Consider the following 20,325-nt stretch of genomic DNA (forward strand, 5'->3'; position numbering starts at 1 on the left):
TACCGTGGCAGATTTGCTTTGTTGTCTCCTTTGAATAGACTCTTTTTTAAACATTTACTGATAATTATTGAATTCAATTTTCACTCATTCCAAATTAATTTTTCATGCATTAATCCTAGCAGTTAATCAAAATGATTTCCAAAATGAAATTCTTACTTTTAATAAATAACAAGTTGCAATGAAATGTAACTGTTTCCTGTTCCCGAATTTTCCCGCCAAAAAGCACATGGCTTTCAACAATTGTAAACATAGCATTCAATTTGTGATCATGGATTACAGCATTAATTAATTTAATTTGGATAATTTGGATAAAGATATTCAACTTAAGGTACAGTTAAAGCAATGTTTTTACTTTCTTCTGGATTATAACTACTTTGAAAGATAAAAAAAAAAAAGCTTTTAGAAAAACAATCGTATTTTTGTCTATTAAAATCCAGTATAAAATTCAAGTAATTCAACATTAGTTTTATTAAGTTTACAAAAAAATACCATAAAATATTCGTAATTTTTAATATATTTTTGATGGTACGAGTATGCAGTGGTACGAGTTAACTTTTTTGGTACGAGTTAACATGGTACGAGTTTTCGTTGGTACGAGTTAACTTGCTTCCCTGACATGTCAGCTACTGACCTCAATTAAACTGATTGAAAGATTATGTCTTCATCATATGAATATCAGGCACAATCTCTCCTGTAAGGGAGTATTATACCATCATAAAATATATGAAAAGAACATAACCCGTGTCATGTAAACAACTTTTAGAATAAATGTGTTTAGTTTTGATGCAAAAACCCTAGAAGTGAATCAATTTTAAAGCCAAAATATGCAATTTTTAATGACCTGACAACAGTATCGTAACTATATCCCTTCTTAATAAGTCTGTTTAAAGATTTTGTGTATCATAGTTAACATAATTGATTCGCTTGTATTTTAGCGATTAATATTATAATTCAATGTTGACTGCTGTATCCCTTTTTTGACAATTATACCTATTTATGCATGTTTGATCATGTTTGTTTTGTTCACACATCGTTGTCAATCTAATAGAATTATTGAGCTATAAAACCAGATTTAATTCCTAATTGTCTACTGTGATAACAAAATGTATATACCAATTCAGAAATATGACAGTTGTTATCCATTCGATTGATGTGTTTGAGCTTTTGATTTTGTCATCTAATTGCTTATGGATTTTCCGTTTAGAAATTTCCGTCTTGGCTACAGTATTTTAGTTATTTTACTTTTTTCTAGATTCTGGGTACTGACGTTGATTATTATCTTAATAACGTGTAATGGTGTTCATAAATTGTCTTTTAGAATATTATTTTTACTGTAAAGTCTATTTTTGGTGATAAACATTTGACGTGGCTCGGTACTTATACATCCCGTCATTGTGTTATATGCTATTGTAATTTTTGTAATCTTTGTCTTTCGTTTTGGCTAATGTTAATTTTTCTATATGCCTTTTAGTATATCTTTGTGAACATATTTAAAAATTGCATGTTTTGAGGCGATTAATATTATAACCCTAAATAGTCTGCTGTATCCCTTTTTGACATTTATACCTTTTCTTGTTTGTTTCTTTTGTTCACACATCGTTGTCAATTTAATAGAAATATTAAGCTACAAAGCCAGGTTTAATCCTTAATTGTCTACTGTGATAAGAACATGAAGTCTATTTTTGGTGACATGTATACATTTGACGTGGCTCGGTACTTATACATCCCGTCATTGTTCTGTTCTAATGCATTTTTTTGTTGTTATTGTCTTTCATTTATGCTAATGGGCTTTATTCCTGAATACCTTTATGTGTTTCTTTGTTGACATATTTGATTTACAGTGATTAACATTATAACAATTTGTTGACTGCTGTACCCTATTAAAAACTCTATTTATTATCAAAATAGTAATACTTTAACATCTTACACAAGTTATGCAAATATTCAAAGTCGATGAACCATGACTGAGTTAGGCTAAACAATATAAATGAGATGTGCCAATGCTAATACAACTGCATACAAAATGCCATTGACCTATTGTAAGTCATTCCCAAACCTAGATACAAAAGTTAACTTGTAAACTATGTAAAAGTTTCAAAGAAACATGAAGAGGGGGTGGGACTATATAATCTCCATGGACACAAAACTTGCAAATGTTAATAAATTTGCATACCGAATATCATTGATTTAACATAAGCAGTTCATCTTAAACTGAACTAATCACAAACTAATACATGTAAACTAAGATATGTTTCAAAGTCATTAGACTCTGACGGAGGGACGAGGCCAAATATTCTCCATGAAAATAAGATGTGCCAATGCTTATACAACTGAATACCAATTACTATTGGCCTACCACTAATGGGTCCCCTTGAGTTTACCTAATCACAAACAAATACACGATAACTTACAAAAAAATATTCAAAGTCAATAAACTATGACTAAGGGGCCAGAATCAAATTATCTCCATGGAATTGAGATATGCCAATGCTTAAACAAAGTTGCATACCAAATATCTTTTACCTACCACTTGTCCCCATAAACTGACCTAATCACCAAACTAATGCATGTAAAATAAGCAAAAGTTTCAAAGTCAATTGACACTGACTGAGTGGGCAGTGCCGAATAATCTCTGGAAATGAGATGTGCCAATGCTTATACAACTGCATATCTAATATGATTGACCTACCACTTGTGGTTCAACATAAACTAGACCTAATCACAAACTAATACATTGCTGACGCCGCCGACAACGGAAACAACATGTTTCGCTTTTTGACTCTATTAAGGCGAGACAAAAAACATACCAACACACAAAAACACTGAGCAATGAACCGTGAATATTAGGTCAAGGTCAAATACAACTTGCGAGACTGCATGTACATCATAAAATATTTACACACCCTTACACCAAGGATTTGTATACAAATCCTTGCTTACACCAAATATAGTTGACTATTTGCATAAAGTATTAGAAAAACACCAAAACTTTAAAAACTTAACCTTTACCACTGAACCATGAAATGCCGTTGGACATATACACCTTACAATCATTCCATACACAAAATATACTAGACCTATTGCATACAGTATTAGAAAAACTGACCAAAACACAAAAACATTGATCAGTGAACCGTGAAACTTAGGTCAAGGTCAAATATTACCTACGAGACTGACATGTACATTATTAAATATTTATACACCCAAACACCAAATATAGTTGACTATTAGCATAAAGTGCAAAATGTATTAGAAAAAACATCAAAACTCTAAAAACTACTGAACCATGAAAATGATTTCAAGGTCAGATGGCACCTGATAATTAGACATGTTCACCTTTCAATCATTCCATACACCAAATATAGTTGACCCATTGGGTACAATATTACAAAAACAGACCAAACTAAAAAACTTAACTATAACCACTGAAACATGAAAATGAGGTGGAGGTCAAATGACACCTGCCAGTTGGACATGTGCACCTTACAATCCTTCCATACACCAAATATACTAGACCTATTGTACTCACTGAACTATGAAAATGAGGTCAAGGAAAATGGACATATGACAGACTGACATTTGGTAATGTTCCGGACCATATGAGTATTTGGACCATACGCGTATGGTCGGGGTAATTAACACTCTGTTACAGTTTACTTTTAATACTTCTAAACTCTTCATATGGTATGAATGTTAATTAAAAACACGCTATCATATAGGTAATGTTATTATCATATTATAATAAAAAGATTAGCTAAATAAAAATTAGAAGTTTCAAATAGTTAATTTTACTTACTTGTCAAAACTATAATAAACACATTTTATACCGATGGTCATCACGGATTTGTTATTACGAGTGCATGGCAATATGTCGGCTTAAAAAATATATTCCAAAATTTTTTTTAAATGATGATCTGTTACTGTTACACAAGAAGTCACTGGAAAGTCACATAGTTTATTTTAGTTGTCTCGTAAATATGGTGTATTGGAATTCGCAATCAAGTTACGATATTTGAGATCTAGAGCTTCATAAAAACACCGTATACAAAAAGGCTAGCTTTTCACTCGCAAACATAAGGTGTAAATGAAAAGGACTCGTGCACAACCGACTTGCAAATGCAAAATATCTATGATACCATGTGTGGAAGTAAACGTCCCCCCAAGCCTACATTCAAGAATGTAATTAACGATGAAAACTAACTATGGCATCAATATTTGTTTTTACGTAGTATTTGAATTATAATTATAAAACATTGTCATGCAACCATCATTTTTGTAGATAAAGTTTTTGTATTATTGAAACTTTTTTAATGTAATTTAAAAAAATATATACCTACATGGTCCAAATACTCATATGGTCTGGCCCGTTAATAACCAAACGAGTATTATACTCATATGGTCCGACCATACGCGTACGGTCGGACCATATTGGTCATGACCATACGCGTATGGTCCAAATACTCATATGGTCCGGAACAGTAACAAGACATCTATATACAAAGTATTAAGCATCCATGCCTTTCACCTTCTAAAAAGTAAAGCTTTTAAGAAATAAGTTAACACCCCTGCTGCCATCTGATTACTATCCCTATGTCAAGCTTTCTGAGACAAAGGTTGCAGGTTTCACAAAAATGCATGACATATTATTCATCTGACAGTTAGTTCTATAATTCTAAATTGACACAAGGACTTTTTTGAAAATCCAACTGTGTTAATACGTTCACCAATTATAACAATTTTATATAACTTACAGTAATTCAATCCAACCAACCTAAAATTATGGTAAATGTAAAAAGAAATTACGAAACTATAAGAATTCTGAAATTGACCCATCAGTAAACAGAAAGGAATCTTTTATCAATTCCAACAATAATGTTCAGATGTGCAAGAAGAAAATCCATTGCATTTATATCTTTTCTGTACCACATTAAGAAATAAGTCTAAAAGTGGTGCTATTTCAGCCTTGTCTCATCTGATAAATTGCTCTTGTATATATTCTTATTTACTGGTTCTATTTTTGGGCAAAAATTAAATCTTTCTTTGTGAAAAATGCTTTTAATCTATGCAATTTATACAATTAAATATTGTACTTTTTGGTTGATTGTGATGAATGGCTGCTTATAGTGGAGCAACATTTATATGCTTACTCAGGACAAGATAATTTCAAAGTTTAAAAATATGAATATCAACCCTACTTTTCACAAGACAGACACGCTGAGTAGGATTTTTTACATGTTATGACTACAAGTCCAGCAGTCTTAGCTTTTACTCCTCAATGCCATGTGCTTCAGAATGAAGGAGCAGCAAATACCAATTTTAGTCTTTGATTTGACTAGGATGGAATTTGAACCCATGACATCAGGACTTGAGGCCAACATGCCACACAATAGCACTGAGGCATTTTTTTTTATTAAAATATTTGATGTTTGAATAAAGAATGTATGGGTACAGCAAAGACAGCAACTCAACACATGTTAGAAATGTTTCCATAAAAGGTAGCATTCCTTTAGGGTAAATTGTCTTGTATTCTATAGGCAAGATAAAAAGACAGAAAATAATCTCTCTAAACTTTAATCCGTTAAGCCATAGCTATCAATACTGACCTGCATACATTGGATCAATACATTTTGTTTTACCTTGCAAGCAGGAAAAATATTCACATGATAAATGTGTTAAATTCAACAAATTAAAATGCATATTTGGAAAAAAAGGTACACATAAAAAAACAAAAAATTTAAAAAAAACATCACATTTTCAAATATTGCTATATCTATGTACAGTTGATGAAAAAGATAAACACACATTAATAAATATACAAAAATTCAAGCTGTTTTATTTCACCACTTTTAATTCATGATTCACATACATTTGCAAGCAAAAATACAAATACTTTTGCGTAATATATCAAACAGTGGGCTAACATGAGACAGTCATTTCTAAGCTGAAATGTGGACCCCACTACATGATGGCCTCTTTTGTGTATAAACTAATTCAGGCTTTCTGGACAGTAGGTTGTTCTTTATTGTTTTGTGTTATGTTTCTCTAAGAAGTTGTTTTTTGGTGTGTTCTGTTGTACAAGTGGCAGATCTAAGAATTTTCATAAGTGGGGGCCCACTGACAGACCTAAGAGGGGGCCCGCTTCAGTGATCCCTATATAAGAAACCAATTTTTTTCCAAAAAAGGGGGGACCCGGGACCCCCTGAATCCGCCTCTGTGTACTGTCTAATGTTTTTGGTAAATGCTGTAATCATTTTATATAGATAGAGGAAGATGTGCTATGAGTGCCAATGAGACAACTCTCCATCCAATTAACAATTTATAAAAGTAAACTTTTATAGGTCAATGTACTGCCTTCACCATAGAGCATTGGCTCACACCAAAAATTAAAGTGTAAAACCATTCAAATGGGAAAACCAAAGGTCTAATCTATATAAAAATGTATTGTTTGGAAAGGACTATATTTTTAGGACACAGAACATTTATTTCTGCTATTCAAATTTACAATAAATGTGTTATTACAATAACCTTGACCAGCTACGTGAATACTGATTAGTCCATTCAACTTATAGTACGTGTGTTCTATTTTCCCAGGTGTGAGGTTGAAGGTTTGAATTTACCAATGAAAACTATCATTCCTTCACGAGTTAATCTAATAAAGTGTGTTTGACTGATAACGTCGCACTACCTTTCGCTAGGCTTTTCCACATATGAGTGTAGTAATAACCCAAGGAATTCATATTTTTAACATGATCTAGACCTCCGCCCCCTTTCAAGGTAACTCTTCAAATTTTCTTGAATCAAATGTCCTTGAAAGGACATTATAAATTATCCTTCAAATAATCATTCATAGCACAATAACAAACTAGTATTGAAATCAAAATAAACAGTATTAAAAAGAGTTTATAAAGGTCTCCAATGATTGAGTCTATCTACAACATTTAAATTCTGGTAGATAGTTGTCTCATTGGCAATCGTACTACTTCTCTTTATTTTCATATTCCTGACCAAATTAAAGTTATTTTCAGCCAAATGCAAGATCATTACACTTCAAAGTCAGAAGTAACCATTCCTGCCAACTTTTCAACATGCCCATGGGGTTTTTGCATGCAAGATGGCTATCATAGTCTTAAAAAACTTTCAAGGGGGGCCTGCAAATATATTTTTATGTTGTTTTTTGGCTTCTCCATACTTTTATAAACCTCAAGTAATTGTAAAATTAATTGTTTTGTTTAAATTGTGGACAAAATTGCCCTTTCAAAATTTCAATTTGGGAGCCTCCATGGGGGAAATTCCCCGCAAATAGTGACAGTTGGCAGGTATGAGTAACAAATAGTTAAAGCAGTAACAGAGAACATATATAACTAGGTTCAGAAAACTATTTACAACAGATCATGTAAAAGCAATAGTGGTATTGTGAACATTAAAACTAAAGTTAAAACAAAGTAAACATTCATGAAAGTTTTAACCAAATAATGAATTTTATATATATATATATATATATTTAGACTCGTTTAGACTCGTTTATATATACAATGTATATATCCTCAAGGAAAAGAAATAAGGTGTTATCACAGCTTGGCATTAGCATAAATAATTCGTTAGACATTTCACAATATCATCATATGCACATTTTGAATAAAAAGATGCCTAGTTACTGAGGAAGCTGTTATAAATAATCCAAATTGAAGTTTTAAGTTATTTTCTAGGCACCAGTTTCAGGAAAAAAAAGACAAAAAGTTTAAAGTAAAAATAGTTTTTAACTTATACAGGAACCAAAATGCATATACCGGTAGCATCCTGAAACTCACTAATAATCAAGTTGGAACACATTTAGAATTACAATTACTGAAAAATCTGTGTATTGAAAAGAAACTGTGAAATTCTGTAGAAAATATAGTTAGCACCATTTGATTCAACAGGACAGTGACATTTGCCAATGACTTTTTATTCTTATCCATCAATTTGTCAATGACTTTTTATTCTTATCCATCAAAATAATTTTGAAATGAGGGGCAGTTCAAAAAATCGCCTGTTTATAGAAAAGAAAAATATAAGTATTTCCAATCAATATAATTAGAATTAATACTGCAAATGATATATATATATACATGAATATATTAAATCTTCAAACTCTGTCTTGAGGACAAACTTTTGTTAAAAAATCCACATATATATGATTTATATCATATCATTTACTATTTCACTACAAGGGTGGAAAACATCCATGAAGTCTGATTTCCTTATTTTTATAAAAGCTTAAAAAAAAACCTCAGTATCATAATCATCAACACTACAGAAATCTGAATACCTAATAGCCAAGAGGATTAAATGTACACATAAAAACAAAGATGTGGTATGTATGATTGCCTATGAGACAACTCTCCACAATAGACCAAAATGAATAAGAAATTAACAATTGTAGGTCACTATACAGCCTTCAACAATGAACAAAACCCATACCACATAGCCAGCTATAAAAATCCCTGAAATACCATGCATCTGCTAAATTCATGTTTCAAAAAAATATTAGCGATACATAAACCTGCATTCCTGGCGTTTGTGCGGTTTAACAGTTAAAATTATCAGCAGAAATGCATCTTTTTAAAATTTAAAATTATAGTTTTGCTTTCATATAAAATGTATTAACAATTGAAATTGTATTTCTTCACTTTAAAAGAATGACAAAATGTATTTTAATGGAAGTTATTTGCTTTAACATGTGTTATGAATCATTTTGGTACACTGCCATCATTGCTGCTTTGATAGCATTTTACTTTACAATTAACCAGACTTACATCAAAGAAAATTGAAAATTCATCATATACTTTCTAATCAACATCTTAAAAATGTATACACAATTAAGAATATGTGTGTGCTGTTATAAAATACTGTAATATCCAATAACAATAAATAATGAAAGCCTATAACAAGTGTTTTCTGTCAGTGAACAGACCAATTCATTATTAAATGTGCGTGACCATAATGATACAGATTTTTTATTTCGGTCAATTATGATTGCAAACGGAAGGGTTTGAAAAAAGCACACACATGAAAAACTCTGCTTGAGCAGTCCAAAATATATAAAAAAACATACATGTATACATATTAACAATGATAAAACCTAGGAACTCTCTCTCATATTTTTACAACTGAGTAAAAACTAAAACTAGAGGCTCCAAAGAGCCTGTGTCGCTCACCTTGGTCTATGTGAATATTAAACAAAGGATGCATTTGAATTCATGACAAAATTGTGTTTTGGTGATGGTGATGTGTTTGTACATCTTACTTTACTGAACATTCTTGCTGCTTACAATTATTTCTATCTATATTGAACTTGGCCTAAAAGTTTTAGTCGAAAATGTTAGTTAAAATTTACAAATTTTATGAAAATTGTTAAAAATGCACTATAAAGGACAATAACTCCTTAAGGGGTCAATTGACCATTTTGGTCATGTTAACTTATTTTTGGGTCTTACTTTGCTGTACATTGTTGCTGTTTAAAGTTTATCTCTATCTATAATAATATTCAAGACAATAACAAAAAACGGCAAAATTTCCTTAAAATTACTAATTCAGGGGCAGCAACCTAACAGCAGGTTGTCCGATCCATCTGCAAATTTCATGGCAGATTGATCTTGACCTGATAAACAATTTTACTCCCTGTCAGATTTGCTCTAAATGCTTTGGTTTTTGAGTTTTAGCCAAAAACTGCATTTTACCCCTATGTTCTATTTTTAGCCATGGCGGCCATGTTGGTTGGTTGGCCAGGTCATGCCACACATTTTTTAAACTAGGTACCCCAATAATGATTGCGGCCAAGTTTGTTTTAATTTATCCTGGTAGTTTTAGAGGAGAAGATTTTTGTAAAAGATTACTAAGATTTATGTAAAATGGTTAAAAATTGACTGTAAAGAGCAATAACTCATAAAGGGGTCAACTGACCATTTTGATCATGTTGACTTATTTGTAGATCTTACTTTGATGAACATTATTTCTGTTTACAGTTTATCTCTATCTATAAAAATATTCAAGATAATAACGAAAAACAGTAAAATTTCCCTAAAATTACCAATTCAGGGGCAGCAACCCAACAACGGGTTATCCGATTCATCTGAAAATTTCAGGGCAGATAGATCTTGACCTGATAAACAATTTTACCCCATGTCAGATTTGCACTAAATGCTTTGGTTTTTGAGTTATAAGCCAAAAACTGCATTTTACCCCTATGTTCTATTTTTAGCCATGGCGGCCATCTTGGTTGGTTTGGCGGGTCACGCCACACATTTTTTAAACTAGATACCCCAATGATGATTGTGGCCAAGTTTGGTTTAATTTGGCCCAGTAGTTTCAGAGGAGAAGATTATTGTAAAAGTTAACGACGACGACGACGACGGACGACGGACACCAAGTGATGAGAAAAGCTCACTTGGCCCTTCGGGCCAGGTGAGCTAAAAAGGGGACATAAGATAAGTTACAAATTTTCTAAAAGATAGCATGTGGATTAAAAACAAAGAAATCAAGTACAACGGTATACTGAAAAAATACACAATCTTCTGACAATCAAAGAAAATTGACAAACACAAAAATAAATGAATGCACAATACAATGTATATCTATTTGGTATGGTAAGGCATTTCAAAGTTTAAACAAAAAATAGACCGACCTTTTATTCACTGTCCATAATATTCATGTTCCGGTGCATTCTGAACATTCTGGTGAGGATTAATATAAGGCCACATGTACATAAAAGGAGAGGGATTAGGAATCTGTGTTACTGGACCACCATGTGGTGTCGGAACATCACTACTATCTGCAGGATGTATGTGTGAACTTGCCATAGATGTTAAAGCTAAAGGTACATTCAAATTTGGTGCCGGGGAAATGTTTGTAAAGTGAGACTGTTCATGGTAAGTACGACTTGATGCTAGTGGTGTAAGTGTTGGTGATTCTGACATTTCTCTAACAGAATGATGAGATGCATAGCTGTCAGCACTTGGTGATGGTTTACGATGCTCTGGTACTGGTACCCCTGAAGCTGGTTCACTGCCTTCTGGTTCCTGCACTCTCTGTTCATGCTGTTGCCGATTCATTTCATCAGCCACAGCATTATAAGTAGCTTTCTCAACCTGCGACTCTATAGATGTTGTTGTATCAATGGGTTCCGCATTCTGAGTTAACTTTCCATGAATTTTCATGTGAACACGTAAATTATCTGCCCGTGAGCAAGTTTTTCCACAAACAGGACAAGCAAATCGCTTATAATCCGCATGAACTGTTCTCTTATGCTTAGACAGTCCACCTTTGTCTTGAAACAAATTTCCACATACTTCACACGAGTAAGACTTGGTACCAGCATGCCTTTTCTGGTGAGCCTTGCACCTCTCTTTAGTTTTAAAAGGCTTTCCACATTCAGGGCAAGGGTAAGGACTTTCAGTTTTATGGACATACTGGTGTGAATAAAGGGTGGCATACGTTTTAAAGGATTTACCACAGGTACTGCACTGGTAGGTCTTCTCATCCTTATGTATGGCTGTGTGTATTTCAAGTGTGCTCTTGTACATGAACTGTCTGCCACACACATCACACATGAACCTATTGCCATCCATACTATGGCGACGTCTATGAGTCTTCATAGAGAATTCTGTTTTAAATTCTTTCTGGCAAACTTCACACTTAAACCATTTGTCCATTTCGTGTTTCGATTCTGTGTGATATTTCAGTGAGTGACTATTTACAAAACCTTTGTCACAGTACTTGCATTTGTAAGGTTTAATGTTCTCATGAGTCATTTCATGAACTTTTAAACTTGTTTTGTATGCAAAAGACTTACTGCAGAATCGGCATGTGTGAATTTTGTTGTTTTGGTGAACTCCAATCATGTGCATTTTCAAATGATTAGAAGTAAGATAAGTCTTATCACATTCTACACATTGGAAAGGTCGTTTTCCGCTATGTTTAAGCATGTGAAGTTTCAAACTATGACTAAAATTGAATGATGACCCACATTCTTCACAGGTGTACGGTTTTTCCCCAGCATGTATTCCTCGTTTATGGTGATACAGAGATTCTTTACTACAGAACTTTTTGTCACAGATATTACAACCATATTTGTTTTTCTTATGTGCAGACAGATCATGACGTCGCAGAGCTTTACTTGAACTATACACTTTTTCACATTCATCACAAGAAAATTTTTCTCTGACATATTGATCATTCTTTATTTTCAGTCTAAGAGGAGGAATTCTCTGTTTTTTAACAGTCTTAAGTTTTTTCTTGTTTCCTTTATTTTGAGCTTTACTAAGTGCTTTAGTTACAGTAAGGTTTTTCTTCAAAGGAAGACCAGAGGTAAGCTTTTTCACATTCCGAATAGATGGCTTCCTCCCTCTCTTTTTGGTATTCGCTTGAGGTTGCTTTTGGTCATGTTTCTCCTCCAGATGTTGATGCAAGGCTCTATTTGATGGACAAACTTCTTCACAGAAACTACAGAGATAGACATTCCCTATATCATGGTTAACTCTCAAATGATTCTCAACTTTGCCTTGACTTTTGAAGGTTGCTGAACAAAGTGGGCAAGAAACTGGTTCATTTTTTGATTTTTCTGGTGAACTGGTATCCTCTGGAGGAACTGTAGGCAGTACAACAAGATCAGCAGCATGATCCGAGTCTGATTCATCGACACAGACATCCTCACTATCGTTGTCTTCTTGGTTTTTAACAACTGGTTCAACTGCTTTCTGATCTTTACTTGATGATCCTGTAAAAAAAAGAATACAAATTAATTAAATTCATCATGTTCATATGTTTGTATAAAAAATTATACAAATTGCTAATTAAATTCATCATGTTCATATGTTTGTATAAAAAATTATACAAATTGCTAATTAAATTCATCATGTTCATATGTTTGTATAAAAATTATACAAATTGCTAATTAAATTCATCATGTTCATATGTTTGTAAAAAAAATATATACAAATTGTTAATTAAATTCATCATGTTCATATGTTTCAAAAAAAAATAAACAAATTAATAACTTAAATTCATCATGTTCATACATTTGTAAACAAGAATGTGTCCCCAGTACACGATTGCCCCACTCGCACTATTATTTTCTATGTTCAGTGGACTGTGAAATTGAGGTACAAACTCTAATTTGACCAAAAACTTAAACCTGAAGCAGGACAAACGGACCGACGAATGAACAAACAGACGGACGAACAAATTGACCCACAGACCAGAAAACATAATTCCCCTCTACTATCGTAGATGAGGCATAAAAAAATATACAAATTACTAACTTAAATTCATCATGTTCATACGTTTGTAAAAAAGCTACAGGTTGACTTTATATTATAAAAAAAATCACTGTACTAAAAGATGAACTATATGGGTCAAGTGAAATACCTATCTAATGAATCACAAAAACAAGAGTGTTCGAAAATCTATTTTCTTACTAAAAGTACTAAAGTTGGATGATGAAAATGCGTATCTTCGAAAAATTATAATTTTTTGTGTGTGATATCTAGGGTTTATAGTCTTCAACCACTTAAAAAATCTAGTCTGCCCTTCCTCGGAATATTTATTTAGAATTTTTTTAAATGTGTATGAATTTTTTTAAATTCCACCAATCAGACAATAGTTTTTTAAAAGTTGAATCAAACGCATACAAGATCACTAACTGATGCTCATTAGCTAGTTGATACATTTGTCTTTTAAAATACAACTGACATATAAGGATCGTAATGGTGCAATGTGGATAAAGGAGTAGGTCCAGTAAGACCCCTTTTTGGCCCCAAAATATAGCTGTTTTACAAAAATGTTAAAACGTAAACTTTCAGTTATTTATTGGACAGTTTAATGCTTCTGCTACATAAATATGGGCTGTTTTTGACAATACAATGCACATATATCAGGTACTAGTACCTTTAAGTCATGCTAAATTACTGAAATCTTCACAATTCTAGCATTTTAGATAAATTTTAAACGGTTTTCGTGTAAAACGAAAGTGGCCGCATTCGTGTTCATCCTTAATATTGAAATGTAAGTTGTATTTTATGATAATACATAATATATATAAAGGTTGAGGATGAACACGGATGCGGCCACTTTCATTTTTGACACTACATGTATATAATATCTCAATTTTGATTTGTATCATACTTTATCCACTGGTTAAAAAATAATCTGCAATATAAATATTCAGTATACGTAATCACCTTCAAATAGATGAGAAATCTAGAGAATTCCTATTGGTTTCACCCCTCGAATAAATTTAAATGCCAGGATGTCCGGATCAGAGAATAAACTAACAAACTTTGAATTTTTCAAACTACAATTTGTAAGTTAATATAAAAAAGAAGATGTGGTATTATTGCCAATGAGACAACTATCAACAAAAGACCAAAATGACACAAACATTAACAACTAAAGGTAACCATACGGCCTTCAACAATGAGCAAACCCCATACTGCAAAGTCAGCTATAAAAGGTCCTGATAAGACAATGTAAAACAATTCAAACGAGAAACTAACGACCTTATTTATGTAAAAAAAATGAATGAAAAACAAATATGTAACACATAAAGAATTTTCTACCCTTGAATGATAAACCATGTACTTATATTTAGCAAGACCTTCCAGAATTTGGTTCCTCAAATTGACAATGCCCTTTAACTTTGTATCTTATTTTGCCTTTTAAACTTGTTTGATTTGAGCATCACTGATGAGTCTAAGTTATGTCAGGAACATATATATTAACTAGTTAGATATACTGTTCCTAGGTTATGTAGCCAAAGGTGGGTCTTGCATACAAAATTTTAATCCTGTTATCTACATGTACGTCATGTAACATGTATGAGGAGTTAATAATCAGAGGTATCTAATGTACACTGTTTAGCGTTTACTCTATTGTTAAACTCACTTGTAACTTTGACGATTTTGACTTCTTCAGATAAAACTTCTGTTTGTGTGGCAGCTACATTTGTCAGAAGATCAGTCTGTATTTCTTTGTCATTTCCTGCAGTTGTAGATCTTGCGTCATCATCTGGTGCATTTATGGGTAATTTTATATCATCTTTTGATACAGAATTTTCAAATTGGTATAGACGATCTTGACTGTTGTCAAGTTGGACTAACAACTGAGCTCTTACTGCTAAGGTATTTGAGAACTGGTAGTTAATAGCAAAGAATTGATGAATGGACTGAATTAACTTTTTGGTCATTAACTGATGAAATTCTGCAGGATCACCATTCTACAAAAAAAAAAAAAAAATAATAAGTTTAAATCAGTCAGCAAGAATCAATTTCAACTGCTATAACTGATAAAAGTACAGATTATGCTAAACAAACAATTTAATGAAACTTTTCTATCCCAGTACAGTGTTCTCCCCAGGCCGTTTTATCGCCGTGATGTTCAGCACTATTTGAATTCACCACGGTGGTATTTGGGCAGACCGCGGCGCTATCCAATCAAAAATCAGCGCTATGGTTTTTGAATTTCAAACATCCTGTATTATTTTGTACACATTCCGATCACGTGATCGACTGGTTTATTTATCCGAGAGATTGTTAATTCACCCAACGATGTCAAATATCGTAGGGACCCATTCAATAAATGATCAAAATGGCACATTTGCAAAACTTTTACTGCCAAATTAACCTTTCCTTCCTCGAGTTTTTCGCTTTTAAAAGATACCGAAACTTATGAAAGGAATGGACAGAGACAAAGGGTAACTTCCATGAGCATGATGAGGACATCATTACAAGAGAAAACATCAATAGCATAATATAGGAAAAACACATAAAAAAATCAATTACAAACAAACCGCGCGACGCGACAAAGTTACTGAGAATTGTGGAAAATCACACGCTTACCACAGCGCTATCCAAAAATCCTGGGGAGAACACTGCAGTATACATGTAGAAACTATTAGGAGTTGTCTCCCATATACCTACAACTATAAATTTACATTAAGAAATGTAATTTTTTCAGGTCACAGTGGCTTTAAAAAGTACTTAATGTTTTGTAAATAACATGGCTTATAGTTATGTTACTTTGTTTAAATGTGTATACATGTTTTTGTTTCAATGACTTTAATCATTCTATTAAATCACTTGTTTCATTGAGTGTGCTTTATTCTGTAATTCCAATGGATTGTATATAGCTCAAAATATGGGTACATGTACCATGATATTGGTTAATGAAATTATCCTACATTATATCTTATCTTTTTGTATACTGTAAAATTCTGATCTTTCTAAAAGTTTATATGGTATATGTCAGAGGAGAATGTTTTTGTAATTGATCTTAAATGGGATTATATTATAACAGTATTTTAAGAATTAACATGTACACCTCACCAATATATTTCCTATTTGACATTATATTTGTAAAAAGATACTTGATGTTTGATTTATAATAGAAGAATAGTCACATCAATGTGGTATAAAATAAGAATGTCTGATTTTCATGTGTAAAACCTATCGACACATCTTTAAACAAAATAATATTAAAGGAGAAAATATAGCTTTGAGAAATAAAAATAAAAATCTAATAGTTATAATTTATATAAGATGGTCACCCTCCTTCATTCCTAAGGGGGCCAAGATTATGTACTTACCGACAATAACTCATTTCTATACTACTGTACAGAATGACAATTATGGAAGTGCTGGAACTTTTAATAGGGCAGGGATACAGGCATGCCAACTATCTCGTACATGATGCCATAAAAGCATGCTAAATTAAAGACCTTTTCCAGTGAAAGAGATGATTCCAGAAATTATGCATTATGCTTTAATATTTCCACTCTAATGTGCATTAGTTTTTTTTCAGGTTGGAGATTTCTTATCTCAACAGGAGATAATAACTCATTTGGGGTACCATACATGCATACATGTATACATGTACATTTTTGTCCATGTGCAATGTTACTTGTATATATACACAATGTAGCTCTAAGGGAACAGGCACTTGTCTCAGAAAAAAAATCCTAAATTAAAGGTATGTAAAACTTTTTTTCTGAGACAAGTGCCTGTGTCTAAATAAGGGATTATAACTTTTCAGTGCCAAAAAAATATAATTTTGGAATTTTGCAAAAAATAATGAAAATGGCATTTGTTCATGTTAATAGCAGCAACTTTAACCTTTTGGTAAGTTAACTGAGAACTTTTTAGAAAAAAGAGTAAATTACAAGATTGGTCCCCCCCCCCCAAAAAAAAAATAGCACCTTCCAGATAACTCAGGAATCATACTCATCAATAATTTATAAAACCATTGGCAAATCCAGGGGGGTTGGTTCTCGGGTTTGGAGCCCCCTCTCAATTTTTTGGATGATCAATGAATTTGAATGTGAACATTTGAAAGTTGAAACCCATCTCCCTTTTATCCTGGGTTGGGGACCCCCCTTTTTCAATCTGTCTAGATCCACCCTTGAAAACATCCAGATATTTGGAAACATTTAACAATGCTTACCAAGAGTCATGAGAGTTGATGTCTTTTAATTAATAAAAAAATCATTTGTCCTTTGTAATATTTTCCTTGAAAAAAATTGTACAAAAAATTAATATGTGATTTTAAAATCATGATAATGAGGGTGGTATCAAATGAACTTCATGACAAATAACGGTAAAAAAAAATTGCCAAATGACAAGATGTTGACCTCTTGGTTCATGACGATAAAATGAGCACTTTCTTTTTAAAAACAATAATTTCGATAAATCACAATCATTTTTTTTCCAAAAATAACAGTATTGATAATCATGAGACCTCTGATGAATCACAATAACGATATCACAATAACTATATTTTGACAAATTACGGTAAAATTTTAATCAATTTGACACTAATGGTAGCGGAAAATGATCATTTGACACCTGACAGTAAAGGATATTACTACCCTTGAAAATGGGTGATTGTTCCAACCTGTAAAAAGTTCTCTTTTTTTGGTCTTTAGACCAGTTTAGTTTTGTGAAAAATCTTTAATAAATATCAATGTTTGTTCCTGTACCGTTTGTTCACTGTTATACCCTAAAACTATTTAAGTCATTTAATGATTTAAATGAAACTCGATAAAGATTTCATTATTTCTTAAAAATAGACACATTAGCGGTGTCAAAAGTTTAGGCCAAACCAACAGTCATACACTCGACACAGGGTCAAGGACAACCTTCCTTTCATGGATGAAAAGTTTATTGTTATTTGTAAAATCATTTAGCAGAACTTACGTTGTGATTTTGTGGAAAAGAGTTCATGATTCCAGATTTTCAAGGATCCATGTAACATATGCTGGTTTATTTTGTTAAACATGTAACAATATACAAACTAATTTTGCTTTGCTCAGCCTATTTTGTTAGGCGGAAGTCTTTCTGGTGGCCTAATAAAAAATAAAAACGGAATACACATGATGGACATCCGTGTATTACATGTAAAGAGTTTTCTTTTTTACATGATTAATCTGTTATTCAACACTGTCTGAGACCACTTTTTTTTATAATAGTAGTCTCAGTATAACAGCATAGAAACACGAGATAACAATTTTAAAGCTTATAAAAAAATTGTATAAAAAGCTAACAGAAACATTTTACAACATAACATAATTTTTAGACACTTTCAAATGATTTTTCGATACAAATTCCCATCCGCGGCAGGGGCGGATTTAGGCGGGGCGTGGCGGGCGTGCGCCCCCCCCCCCCTAAAATTTGCAAAGCTAGGGTTGACTTCAACATAGTTAAGTATCAGAAGAGACCATTCCATCTTTTTTATCATTCAAAGTATATAAAACAGTCAGTTTTAGAGAATCAACATGACTTCAAATCAACTGACCTACGCTTTATTAAAGTACTATAAATTATTTCAAAGGAAGGTGTCAAACGCGGAGCTGCGTTTGATGACAAATATAATAGGGTTTAGAAGTTAAAGTAAATATACAAATGTTACATTGTATTTCCGGTTTTTATAATCAATTTTTGATAATCGAAGTTCCAACACATCCCTTACTCACTTTCACAATTTCATCATGGCATGGTAAAGAAAACAGTTGGCAGGCGAGATTCTTTCTTAGAATCCGTATAATGAAAGATAGAAATACTGTTTCAAGCGAAAGGTTAGTTTAATAATTTGTATCTCTGTGTCTATATTTGTTTCTCACTTGCAAACCTAAATATTTAGCCGAATTCTTTACCGTATAATTACAGGTTTGGAATCCCAAGAAAATAAAGATAACTACGTAAATGCATCTCGTTCTGATTTTAGTTGTTTTGTGGCGAACACAGTAAAGTCTGGCACAACCTCCGAAAATCAAAAAGTAAAAAAACAGATATTATGAAAGGACAATTAAAAGTCACTGGTAAAAGTCGAAATTTTTGTTTGCAAAATATATTGGCCAGGTGAGCAATTGTGATCTTTCTCGTCTCACTTTGCGTCCGTCTATCTGTAGAGTGTTGTCAAGTGTGGATTAAGGCGGTTTCAGCTTGAAACTTTAATTTCTCACTCATTTTACCACACAATATTTCGAGATATCTACATTTTACCCCTTTGAAAGAATATTTCCATAATTTTACCTAAAATAACACGCCAAAAATTTTTCGCCTCGCTCCGCTCGGCGAAAATAAAACTTTGCGCCCCCCCTAACTGGAAATCCTAGATCCGCCCCTGCATCCTCCGTATATTCCTTCCTTGATGATTATCGTAAGATAAAAGAACTTATTGTAACATTGATATATAAGTATAATCTAGTCACTCTTGATGAGAAACGTGGAATTTTCATGGATGTAATTTTCTTTTTTAACTTTTCGCCTGCAAACATATTACTTTTTTACACACTGTAATAACCGCGGGTACATTTTGATGTGCAGAACATTATCTCATTTTCACCCTGCCTTTTCATGGCAAGATTATTAATTTGGACAAGATATTTAAAATTAATATATGTTATTTGTAAACGATTTCATAGTGTTCACAACTTTTCATAGAAAACAACTTTTAAATGTTTAGATGGAAACTGCTTCAGTATGTTAATCCGACTACCAAAAATAGAAAATTTCTGAGAATAATAAAAAAAAAAAACAGAAGAAGGTTACTTCAAGTCTTGCATTGCTTTATAACACGCTATGTGGATACAACATATCAGATCAGGGGTACTATGGTTTAAACAATTTTTATTTTTTTTAGTTTTAGGTTTTTGTATTTACAAGTCATCATAGTCAGAGCAAAAAATGAAATGCTTAGATGTGTAGTGACATGTTTATAATAGATGAACTGTGAAGGGTAAGGAGTGAATTTCGTAAATTTAACTTGAAAGATTAATACAATGGGAAAAATGTCTTA

At 32.4% G+C, this 20,325-nt stretch overlaps 1 protein-coding gene across 1 annotated transcript; it reads right to left on the reverse strand.

Annotated features, from left to right (window-relative positions):
• Window positions 1-5,555: 5,555 nt before the first annotated feature.
• Window positions 5,556-18,384, reverse strand: LOC134714565 (zinc finger protein 93-like). Its single transcript, XM_063575915.1, has 3 exons — window positions 18,225-18,384; window positions 14,920-15,250; window positions 5,556-12,754 (listed from the first exon to the last, which is right to left on the reverse strand). The coding sequence occupies exons 1-3, from the start codon at window positions 18,249-18,251 to the stop codon at window positions 10,671-10,673; spliced, it is 2,442 nt and encodes an 813-aa protein (XP_063431985.1). The 5' UTR covers window positions 18,252-18,384; the 3' UTR covers window positions 5,556-10,670.
• Between the last annotated feature and the right edge of the window lie 1,941 nt (window positions 18,385-20,325).

Source organism: Mytilus trossulus, chromosome 4, assembly GCF_036588685.1.
Source record: "Mytilus trossulus isolate FHL-02 chromosome 4, PNRI_Mtr1.1.1.hap1, whole genome shotgun sequence".
NCBI lineage: Eukaryota > Metazoa > Mollusca > Bivalvia > Mytilida > Mytilidae > Mytilus > Mytilus trossulus.

Coding starts and splice junctions, on each gene's coding strand:
- LOC134714565 (XM_063575915.1), bottom strand. CDS start 18,251: ATGAACTCTTTTCCACAAAATCACAAC. Junction 15,251..18,224: donor CTTTTCCACAAAATCACAAC/GTAAGTTCTGCT, acceptor TTTTTTTTGTAG/AATGGTGATCCTGCAGAATT. Junction 12,755..14,919: donor CAAAATCGTCAAAGTTACAA/GTGAGTTTAACA, acceptor TTTTTTTTACAG/GATCATCAAGTAAAGATCAG.